The sequence below is a fragment of the Mastigoproctus giganteus genome, chromosome 14, assembly GCF_048544385.1.
Source record: "Mastigoproctus giganteus isolate SK-2022 chromosome 14, ASM4854438v1, whole genome shotgun sequence".
NCBI lineage: Eukaryota > Metazoa > Arthropoda > Arachnida > Uropygi > Thelyphonidae > Mastigoproctus > Mastigoproctus giganteus.
The window spans coordinates 49,698,978-49,711,537 of NC_143588.1; the positions used below are offsets into that span (position 1 = coordinate 49,698,978).

General features: G+C 36.8%; 1 protein-coding gene across 7 annotated transcripts in view; it reads left to right on the forward strand.

Moving 5' to 3' along the window:
* Lasp (LIM and SH3 domain protein Lasp) overlaps positions 1-12,560 on the forward strand; it is a 280,500-nt gene that overhangs the window by 95,175 nt on the left and 172,765 nt on the right. For all 7 annotated transcript variants that reach the window (XM_090388896.1, XM_090388900.1, XM_090388895.1 and 4 more), the window contains exon 4: positions 2,539-2,737. In XM_090388896.1, coding sequence (XP_090245022.1) covers positions 2,539-2,737 — 199 coding nt within the window. The remainder of the gene's footprint in view (positions 1-2,538; positions 2,738-12,560) is intronic.

The window sequence follows — 12,560 nt, forward strand, 5'->3', positions numbered from 1 at the left end:
GAATTTGCTTCTCTGAACATAACACTATTAATAGAGATGGGAGTCCACATTTATTCCCTCTTCGAAACTGTGGTTCTTGGATGGATGAATGGTTCCATTGCGCATATGGAGAGTACTGCCCATGCTCTAGTGGAAGCACCTGCTGTGAACCGTGAGTGTTGATATTTAAGGATGTACTGTATGTAACTTTACTGTTAATAAAGGAGGCGGATGCCTCTGAAAGCTTTGGTGTTTTATCGCTTTTATCCCGTGATCTACATTGTTTTATTTCATTGTATATTTTATTGTGCAGACAGTGTATCTTATTTTATCACTTTTATGTGGCTTAATTATACTATTAATTTTACATATTTTATCTTATTAGTATTTTTAACAATTTTAATTTATTTAATTTTATTTCAAAAGTTTATAACAGTAGGTGTAGTATCATTACAGTCATTATGAACATTCCAAACCCCAGAGGCCTATTTGAAGACCTTAACTTCAGTACTGTAAAATAAAACTGTAAATGTTCAAAATCTTTGTTGCTCTATCTAAACTTCGTACCCATTTTACTCTGTATCTCACTTGGGCGTATCATGTTTTTGCAATTTCTGCATGCCATGTTCTTTGTTATTGATTGATGTTTATCTGTTTTTTTTTGTTGTTTTAAATTTTATGACAAAAAAAAAAAAAGCCAGTGAACAGAAATTGCAAATTGTTATGTTTAGTTAGTACTGTTTGTATATTAATTAAGCTATATACATAAGTGTAAATTTATTTTTATTTTGCTAACCTGTGAATAATATTCTTTAGTTTCATGTTTCATTTAATTTTGTTAATTGGTAAGATAAAATAAAAGTATCAATTTGTGCTTTACATTTTCATTTTTATAGCCTGTGGATAATATTCCTCCAATTTTCGCTTATTACAATTGCTGTTTAATAGAATCAAAATTCAGTTCTCACAAATATGATCATAATAACCAGCGCTTACTGCAATTATTTTATGGCACCAGTATTAAAAAAATATATATCCTGGCTCGTTCGGATTTTCAATGCTATACTGTATATTAGTTTGGTTTGGTATTTTCAAATTGAATTTGAACGGAAGTGATGTCTCAGGCCAGCAGCAAAGCAGGGGGTTCACAGTAGTGGTAGTACTGTTGTTTGGAGAACAGAGGAGGGTGGGTTGTCCTTCAAATAATGGCCTTACAAAATTTTATACTCATTTGTTTGCCAGCCAGTCTATCTGGAATGCAATCAGGTAGACTGACTCTATCCAGAATGGGACATAAGTGTGTGTGTGTGTGTGTGTGTGTCTCTCTCTCTCTCTCTCTCTCTCTTTACATCTGTGTGTCAGATGTAAAGAGAGAGGATATTAGAAGTCAACTCTGTGTTCTGATGCACATTTATAAGAGCCTGAAGAACAGGGTGGATTGACAAGACTAGAGATGTAATAGGTTTAGAGAGAAATTTCAGCCAAGTTTTTGTAAATTTGCAAGGCCAGAAATCTGACATTTAGTTTTTTTTTTCGGCATTAAAGAGGCAGAGTAAACCAAGTACTTGGAATATAATTTATCTTTTTGGTAACACAAATTGGACGTCGCCTCCGTAGCCAGGTGGGAAGGAGCAGCAGTTCATAGCACACGCTTCTTGATTAGACTGGGGTTTGAGCCCGTCTCCACCAAATACGGAGGATGCGGAAAGGTCAGGGAATGACCACTGCATATGCTGGAGCAATATGGCTTTAGTTGCTAATGCTCCTAAAAACCAAACAACAACAACAAATTGGACAGGGTCTTTAAGTTTTAAAATATAAATGTAGACCAGATTGAAAAAAAATATATATATTTTAGCCAAAGGTAATTAGCTGATAGAACACACTGTCACCTAATATATGGAATTAAGTTTGGTTAAATATCTGAATGAAAATATTATGAGGCGGAGGGTGGGGATGTACGAGTCTTTCAGAAATTATAGTGGATTTGTCACTTCACTTGTTTGGATGCATGGTCTCTCATCAGAGACCAGATGCATCCTCAAATGACTCCAGTTCAGGCTTTTTAACTGATCTTAGGTTACTGGAATAGGCTGATAAACTTGGGTTTTAAGTCACGGGGAATAAACTTACTAATAAGATAACTAATAGGGAGTGAGTTCCCTGTGTGTTCACACAGGTTTTTTATTCTGTACACATTCATATTGCCTATGAATGCACACATGTATAAGGACCATATAAACTGGTGCACTATTGGCAAAATAGTTTGTTCTAACACAAGCAGCCAACCAGGGATGTGTGAGCAACAGAACCTTTTTTTTTTTTTTTAATGTTGATACCTCATCCAGCTTTTGCATATTTTAACCTTTTTTAGTAACTGCCCAGTTTTAACTTTACTATTATTTAAGTATACACTTTCAAATTCTAATTGCTTTAGTATAAGAGTTATTAGCATTTGTTTGTTTGTAAGATTGTTAATTTACTTCAAATAGATATTTGAGAACGAGAAGTTTAATTTTATAAAATCCATTTTAATATGAATACTTTTTGCTTCTTTAGGTTAGATATCATGAGGACTTTGAGAAACAAAAGGGTAAAGTAACACAGGTAGCTGATGATCCTGAGACACTTCGTATTCGCAATACTTCTAAAATAATTTCTAATGTTGCTTATCATGGTGATCTGGAAAAAAAGAAACAAATGGAACAAAAGCGCCATCTTGTTCCAGAAAAGAATGGTGTTCAACCTAATGCCAACGGTAACAATAACATAAATATTTTGCCTGTGTTACCTTTTACTATTTTCATGAGATTTTTTCATCCAGTAGCATAATTGAAACATGTAATATTAATGCTTTGTATAGGTAGTATTTTGCAAATTGTGTTTAAATGGTAATGTCCAAGTCAGATGGTCAAAAAATCTTTTTGTGTTAGAAGTTCACTTTGGATGGGCTGAAAATTCAGAATAAACTTGACATTCAACTTGATTTTCTGTACCTTGTAATTATTATCAGATACATACAAGAGGCTAGTTCAGAGAACAAACTTAACGAATAAGTAAGACATCAGTCTGGTGTTAAACTATGATTAGTACTAACTGATTAGTTTGTATGTTTGGACTAATTTTCAAAAAAAGTATGGGACAAACTTTTTTGTCCCATACAGAACAGAGACTGTGAAATAATTTGTATAATAAGGCCTGCAGCAAATACAGTACATGAGATAAGCAGAACAAAGCATGTTGTAATTAGCATTAGTAGAGGCATATGATACAAGAAAGCAAGCTTATACAGCAACACACACACACACACACACACACACACACACACACACACACACACACACACACACACACACACACACACACACTTCCCGTTTCACCCATCCATTCCCTACAAATTTTGTCCAGTTATTCTTTGAATTTATTTAATCTATCAGCTTCCACAACAACAGATGGAAGTCTGTACCAGCAGTCAACTACCCACTGGCAAAAGGGGAACTTCTATACGTCTATTCTACAACAGTCTTCCCTCAATTTGAGTTTGTCCCCTCAGGTTCGTAATCTGATCAACAGGAAGAGTCCCATTAGCATTAGTCAACCTGCTCAAACCATTCGAGGCCTTATACACCTCATTCAGATCACCTTGGAGGTGCCTAGTCTCCAGATGCTGCAATTTGCAGAACTTAAGCTTTTTTTGGTAAGAGCCACCCTCTGTTCCCCTCACCAATCTTGTTGCCCTTCTCTGTTCTGACTCTAGCAACTCTACAACCGTCCTAAAATGTAACATCCAGACCTGTGTGCAGTACTCAAGGTGTGGTCTGACCATTTCCTTATACAAATGGATAATCATCTCCTTATTCCTGCTAGTGAATTCCTGTATATCATTGACAAAACCCCATGACCTGCTCTGGCAGGCTGACTGCACAGATCAGAAAACTTCATATTTGACTCAACAATTACCCTCAGCTCTTTTTCATTCTCCACTACCCTGAGTGTAATACCACACAGTTGGTACATTTTTATGGGATTACTGCTACCCATATGCAGTACTTTGCATTTCTCAATGTTAATAATGACTCCACTAATAACATTAGACAATGAAAAGCAGTGTCCATTGATTACTACTCAACCATCCTTTTATCCATTGTAGCAATTTCCCCTTAATGTCGTACTGCTCCAATTTGTGTAGTAGTCTTCCATGAGCAACAGTATCAAAAGCTTTCCTGAAATCCAAGTATATATGAAATCAAAATTATTTTTTGCATCCAGTTCCTTTGTCACCACATCATAGTATCCAATCAAATTGAACAAGATTATCCCTTAACAAACCCATGCTGTGTCTGAATTATTACTTCACTCTTGTGTAGATGATCCTACAATGCTTCTTTAACCAGCAACTCTTATTTTTCAAGGGAACAGAAGTTAAAATAACAGATCTATAATTACTCGTGCCACCCTTTGATCTCCCTTTGTGAATTGGAGCTACATTTGCACACCTCTACAAATATGCATATTTCACAAATATTCTGCATAATTCACAAATATATGTGGTCTCAGTTTTAATCTCAATGATGTCCATTTCCACTTAGTTTACCAAACCCCATGTACTTTTTCTGACAGAACCTCAGTTATCGTTTGATTCAACCACTGCTCATGTCAGTTGCTCAAATTATTCACTGTATAATTCCTTTCGCCTCAAAGGGGGTACTTGTACATATGTCCATTCCGATATTCCTCGTCAGAGACTTGGTTATTTGGAATCTCTTTTCAATCTTCTCTGGCTTAAAATCTCTCTACCTCATTCTGCTAAATTCATCTGTTGTCTCTACCGTTCTCCTAACTCCTCTAATCACTTGGAGCACTTTGACTTCCTCTCTTTCCAACTTTCCTAACAGTGAGTTAATTTTCCTTGGTGATTTTAATGTTCACAACTCCAGTTGGCTTCCGTTTTCTATTCACACAGACCCAGCTGGTCTCGATGTTGAATTACTAATGACCTCGCACAGATTTTTCATTTACCTATCAGAATACCAGACAATCCTAACCATACAGCCAACACGCTCTTTTTTTTTCTCACAAACAACGCTTCTAAGTACTCGGTTGAAGGGAATGGTCCTTGAAGCACCTCAGATCACAACTTGCTGATAGTCTCTTCTCCAATGGAGCTTTTATCTCGTGGCTATTCCCAACCTCGTTGTTTGGCATTGCAAGAATGCAAAATGGGATGACCTGCGAGATTTCTTTTGTTCTTTTACGTGGTTGGTTTATTGTTTAAAAACTTCTGATGTCAACGTTTGCTCAGATTGTTTCGGTGAAATTATTCTTGTAGGAATGGAATCCTTTATTCCATACTCCACTTTAAAATCTCGTTCTTTATCTAAAACTTGGTTTTCCAATAAATGTGCTAAGGCTGTTCAAGAGAAGGTTGCATATTGTAATTTGCTTGTTTGAAGTTCTTCAGTTTCATTTTCTGCCTAGACCAAAGCTTGACAATATTAATATTGTCGACTGATTAATAACTGCTTTACAATTCAACAATTGTTGAATTGTAAAGCAGTTATTAATCAGTCCAAACTAGATTTTTAACAGTCTGAGTAGAAAACTTGCCTTCTTGCCCTAATGGTAGCTGAGCATTCTGGTATCTTGCCGAAGCTATTGGCCGCAACTTTTGCCAGTCTCTGCACCCACCTCAGTCAAAACCAGATGGTTCTGTTGTCACTTCAGCCAAGGATAAAGCTGACCTGCTAGCATCCCATTTTTCTTCCAACTCATGTAGTAATGATCTTGGTAAAACACCTCCCACAATTCCCAACACGCTCCATTCAATGCCGCCTGTGGTCTTCGTCAAAAGGATGTTAGAAATATTTTGATGAATCTTGATGCTTAGAAAGCTCCAGGTCCTGATGGTATTTCTCCGCTTTTCTCAAAACCTGTGCTCCTGAGCTTACTCCTGTTCTTTACTGCCTTTAATCACTTTCTTATTCCAAAGGTATTTTTCCTTCTGCTTGGAAATTTTCTCATATCCAATCAGTTCCTAAAAAGGGTGACAAATCCCTCCCATACAATTATCACCCCCATTGTAATTACTTCTGCTCTTTCTAAAGTAATGGTGAAATCAATTAATCGCCAACTCAACTACGTAGAAACCTTCTGCCTATTCAACGATCGCCAGCATGGATTCCACTGGTGATATTCTGGCTTATGTTACCCATTTATGGACAAATTCAATGGAAAAGTTCAGTGAAACACAAGCAGTTGCTCTTGACATCTCAAAGGCTTTCGATCATGTTTGGCATAAAGGTCTTCTAAACAGTCTTCTATCTTATCCATCTTATATTCCATAAAATGGAATATAAGCTTTCATCTTATCCATCAAACCTATATTCCATCTTAGGTTTGCTAGCTGTTTTTGTAATTTGTTATCCAGTTTTCTCCATCTGTTCACTGAGGGTGATGAAAGATGGCTCTGTCTTCGAACTTCTCCACTAATGCTGGTGTCCCTCAAGGTTCAGTTCTTTTTCCAACTCTTTTCCTCTTGTATATTAATGATCTTCTCCAATTGATTGGAAATCTTATCCACAGTTTTGCCAATGATAGCACATTGCATTCGTCATTCCAGTTTGAGAAATCTTGCCCTGCTCAATCAGCTTCAACTTCTCAAATATCTGCTACCAATTCCTTAAATGCTAATCTCCAGGTAATTCTCCAGTGGGGCAAAGACAACTTAGTTATTTCAACCCTTCTAAAGCTTAGTGCTGTTTTATGTCTCACAAAAAGGATTCTTCTGCGCCTATGCTTAACTTTGGTGACACTCCGATTTCTAGGCAAGTTATCTCTTTTGGGGATTGTTCTGACTTCTAATCTCTCTTGGCATAAGCACATTACAAATATTGCTTCCTCTGCATCTGAAAAAAACTTGGTTTTCTCTTTCACTATCGGATTTACTTTTCTTCCAAGCAGCTGTTCACTCTGTACAAATCGCAAATCTGCCCTACCATGGAATATTGTTCCCACATCTTGGTTGATGCTCCCAAAACCTCTCTCAGGCTTCTAGATTCCATTCAAAAGAGGGCTTTAGGTTAATTAATGACTCATCTCTAACAGACTCTCCACTTTGTCTCAGACTTACTGTTTCTGCTGCATGAATTTTCTACAGATACATGGGCACTGTTCTTCTGATTTGGCTTCTGTAATTCCCACTCTGTTTCAAAACACTCTGAATACATTCTACCACCAGCCAACATCCATTTACTGTCCAACTTCAAACTCACAGAACTAACTTTTCATCTTCCTTGTTTATTCATTCAACTGCTGTTTTCATGCGTATTTCCTGAAAAATACAGCTTACAGAAGTTAGTTTGATGTCAACAGATATCTTCTTTTGTCTTCTGAACCTCCAACCCATGTGTGATACTAAGTACTATAGGTTCTAAAACCTCTCGTGTTTAGGATTTTCATAAAAAAAAAAAAAAAATCTCCAATCCGTTGGGACCTTCCCTTAAGGATGCTCTCATAATATGGCTAAGGGTTTGCTTAGCACCGTTGCATCCTCTTTTAATATAACTGGATAGATCTCATCAACCTCAGGTGCCTTTATGTTTAAATTCAAAAATTCCTCCTCCTCCTCCTCCACTTTTGCTCTCAGTTATTACAAAATCATTTAGTACCCTTTTAGAGTTTAATACGCTTCTGACTTCCACTTCCCTACAGAATTCCTCATGTATGAATATAAATGCAAAATACTCATTCAGTTTGTCCGCTATCTGAGCAGATCATCAGCAGTCGAAACATCAATATGAAGTGGTCCAACCTGATTCATCCCTTTTCTTCTTGAGTTTACATAAGTAAAGAATTTTTTGCATCCTTTGCCAAAGATTCCTCGTAATCTGCATTTGCTTGCATAACCTCCTTTGTGACTTGATTGCAGACTAGCTTATATCTATCATAGGCTTCTGTGTAACCTGATAATTTATATGCATCTCATGTAATTTTTTCTCTGCCACGAGTCTGATTAGTTCATCTGACATCCATTTAGGCCTAGACCTTGAACAGTATTTCTTAGTTCGAACAAAAAGCCTATTAGTTTCCCAGATTAATTCTTTGAATGCTTCCCAGTTAGAATATGATGTTGGTAACATCATCAATTGGGTCCACTGTATAGAATTTAAACACCACTCTAGTTGCCTTTATAAAAGCAAAACCCCCTTCCCTTTACCCATGATGGTAGTTACCTCTTTATGGAAATCCTACATCAATACACTGATCACTGCCACCTAGTCCCTCCTTTCTCTGCAAATTCTTAATGTAGGATTAATCTGCTGATAATCAAGAGTATTACTCCCTCTGGTTGCCTCTTGAACATGCTGCATCCACAATTCTTGCTAGTCTGCGTGTGACCAACCCACAAGTGCCAGTCAATATCTGAAAAGTTAAAATCCCCAATTATAAGACATTCTGGTTTACTGGCCCACTCTATTTCTATGTATAGTTTATTGTACTCATCGGTCATTAGGCCTATAACAAACCATACTCCCATTTTTGCTTTCTCAGTGCTTATGTTACACCAAAGTGACTCAACATTGCATTGTCCACCAATGTCAACTAGATGCACTGCCTTAATTTTGTTTCTTAACTAAGAACAGCATAACTCCTCCCTTCCTATCCTGTCTATCTTCTCTGTACGCATTGTACTCCCCAAATTCAAATTCTGCATTCCCACATGTGTGGCACCATATCTCTGATATCCCAACGATCCCACCTTTGCTGTCTTCAAATTCATCAAATTTATTTACTGTAATTCTAGCATTGGTGTGCAGTCAGTCCTCGTATAACACGTGTTTACACTACACGAATTCGATCGTACACAATTCATAAATAGGGGGATATTGTATGTAACACGTACCGAATTTTCTTATTTGCAGAAGGAATATGTATCTTATCTAAAAATTTTGGAAAATATTAAGTGTGGGACAAATGCAGCCAAAGTTTATAAGCCAATAAATAATAAATTGAGACTGGCTGCACCTGACTACACTGAGGCCAAAAAAGAGTGAAATATCAGTAATATGATACAATAAACAAACCATAAAAGAAAAATAGATATAAGATAAACAAAGCAAGGAACAAAAGACAAACTGCTGTTGCGTTCAATCTTGTGAAAAGGCCTCTGGATACAATAGCTGTGAAAATTGCTGCATTTCAAATGTAATGCCAATTACCCCAATGTACAATTTCCTTTGCGGTATATGTTGTTATTTGTACCACTTGTTTGAATGGAGTACACAACTGATTGAACTTAAGGAAAAAATTGTTGCAGTTTGTTATATTTACGTATGTAGAGCCAAAGGACCATGCAGTTATTGTTACTTTTGAGATGCGAATGTAAATGATTTGTAGTAAACGATACACAAGAAATCGTTTTCTCTCTTACTGACATTATGCCAATTCCAGTACTTCTACAGCATGACTAGATTGTTTAGAAAGAGGACAAAATGGAATATGATGAAGGGGCGATTAGTGGAGACTTCAGAACTTTAGCTGACCCTGAGTACACATGCACCAAAAAGACATCGGAGCCAGAGTTGTTTGCCCAAGATGAGTTGAATGACTTCATTAGAGCTCTGTGGTATCTCTTTATCCACTCCTTGCAGTGAGTGCAGTTCGAAAGTTGGTCTTATGCATAACAGAAATGGAAAGCCATCTCCATTGCCCACTCTGTTCATCCAAAGAAGACATACTATAATGTGATATGACGAGACTACCTGAAGCAATTTAGTATAGTACTCATCAGTGGAATATTTGCACTGACCTCCAAGCCATTGGTATATTAATGGACGTGCAAGGAGGGTTCAAAAAAATTTTTCATTTGCCTCTGGGACAGGTGATATGAGTAATTACAGACCTGTTAGCTTAACTTCTGTTCCAGGAAAAGTAATGGAGTCACTAGTTAAAGAAGTAATGCAGAACCATCTAGACAGGAGTGTAGTTATACTTCAGTCACAGCATGGGGTTTATTATGCAGGGAAAAAGGAACTGAATGCAAGCAAGCAAAAAGTAATTTTGATATAAACTTAGATTTTGGGAAAGCTTTTGATATTGTTGCACATAAGACTGCTATACAAAGTGGCGCAGTGTATCATTAAGTGAAATTGCTGCTGTGGATAAAGGGATGGTTGAGCGTTAGAAGACTGGTTATCAATGTACACTGCTCTTCATTGTCTAATATTAGTGAAGTCCAACAGGATTCGATGCTGAGCCCATTGTTGTTTTTTGTATTTATGAATAAAGGTATATTTGGCTTAATGTCTGTTTGCAGAGGTACAAAGGTAAGCAGGGTAGTTGACAGGTATGCTGCTACAACAAGACCTAAAAAAAATTTGACAGATAAGCTGAGAAGTGGCAATTGAAGTTTAATATTAAAAAATGCAGGGTGCTGCATATAGGTAACAGTAACTTCCAGAGTAACATATGCTGATTGGTACCAAGCTGAGGGTAGTAGAGAATGATAAAATTTCTAGTAATTGTACAATTTAGATATTAAGTGCTCTGAGCACTGCAGACATGCTACCAGAACAGCCAATGGGGTTTTGTCAATGATATACAGGAAATTTTCTGATAGGGATAAAGGAGGTGATTATCATGATGTGTAAGGAAATGGTTAGGCCACACCTTGTGTAATGTATGTCTGGAAGCTTCATTTGTGGAAGAATGTGAATCTGTTAGAGCAGGTACAGTCAGTCCTTGTATAACACATGTTTGCACTACACGAATTCGATCATACACGATTTATAAATAGGGGAATGATATCTTATATAACACGAACCGAATTCGCTTATGCACGATTCGCCTTTGTGTTTGCAAGAAATGGCAGTCGAACGCAGAATCACCCCAACCGAATGCAACACGATAGGAATGAAGAAAAGATTCTGAAAATGTATTTGTTTTTTATATCAGTGAAGGGGAAACACATTTCACCATAATAACGTAAAAACCAACACAATTCCAGCAATCTGTATAATTGCAAATGCAATTAGATCGAGTTAACTACCAGTTTATAACAGATTCCACCAACAGAAACGCAACTGGAAATTGTTTTTATTGTTTTATGGTAGTAACCCCTAGAAATGTGCGTTAGTAAAATGTGAGATGTTAATAGTGTATCTCTGCCTTTATGGTGTTGTTTATTCAGTTGCTACACGCGCGCAGCTTTTTTTATGTGTATCAAGCGTGCCTCCTCGTTTTGCAATTGTGCTTTATTCCCTAAAAAATGAGTAAAATACTTAAAAGGTGTGAAAAGAAAGCGTCCTGGTGAAGACACTGCAGATTCAGAGAGAAAAAGAAAAGCAATATCGATAAACACAGGCGGACTGGGTCAAAAATTCTTTTCCGGGAAAATTTATAGTGGCCTCATACTATGGTTTATGGCCAAAATCACACCGGCCTCCGGCCCACCGGGGTTTCCCCGGTAAGGCTTATGGCCAGTCCGCCTCTGTCCATAGAGAAAAAAATATGAAATTGTGAAACACTTTGAGCAAAATGAAAGACCATGTGATATTCCACGTGCTACAGACCTAAATGAGGCAATGCTGAGAATTAGAAAGAATGCAGAGAAAATAAAAACAACTTTCATAGCAGGAATAACTCAGTGTAATTTAAAATCCATTAGATTAAGACAGAGAATTGGAAGAGATGGAACGGCTGTCATCTGTTTCAGTAGAAAATCAAGCAAAAAAACAAGTTTGCTTACGATAGAAGCAAAAGCATTAGCAATATTGTATTACGTAATAAAATACTTACGTATTTTATTACGATTATTGTGTTTGGTAATGTTTTGGTTACAAATGTGTGTTCAATCTTGGGTGGTTGGCACATAACCCTATTTTTCCCATAGGGCCTGTTGTTTATATTGCACGAGGGTTTCTAGGAACACAACTATCATGCTATACGAGGACTGACTGTATAGAGAAAGGCAACAAGATTAATGAGAAGAGAAGTGTGCTCTTTTCAGGAAAGGCTTCAGTTATGCAAAAACTGCAGCTTCTGGAAATTTAGACCCCTGCAAGGAGATCTGATTTATGTGTTTAAGGCTCTTGATGGATTGTGTAATCTCAGTGCCAGTGAAATCCTTCCTCTTATTGAGACTGTGCATATGAGGGGACAAATTCAAATTAATGATTGCAGGATAAACGTTTAGAAATTTGTTTTCAGCCAGCAGGTAGTTGAATGAATTGAAGGAAGAAGTAGACAAACTTTTAGAGGAGTTGGACAGGTGATATGAGATTTAAAAAAAAAAATTTTTTTTTTGGCTGATGCCTTATAATTTTGCAAGATTTGCCACTACTGATACTAATTTCATCAGACAATGAATGTCCTTAAAAGGGCACATATGAGCCAGGAATGAATAGTATACATTATGTTACTTTAGTGGCTCCAATGAAGATTTTCCTTCTACCCCTCAACATTAAACTTCCCTAATGAAGAGGTTTTGGAAAGCAATGGGAAAGTTGAATTCAAGAAGATTTCATTACTTAAGTGGGAAATTTTTAAAAGATCATTGACACAGAAGTGAAAGTGAAAGAAGG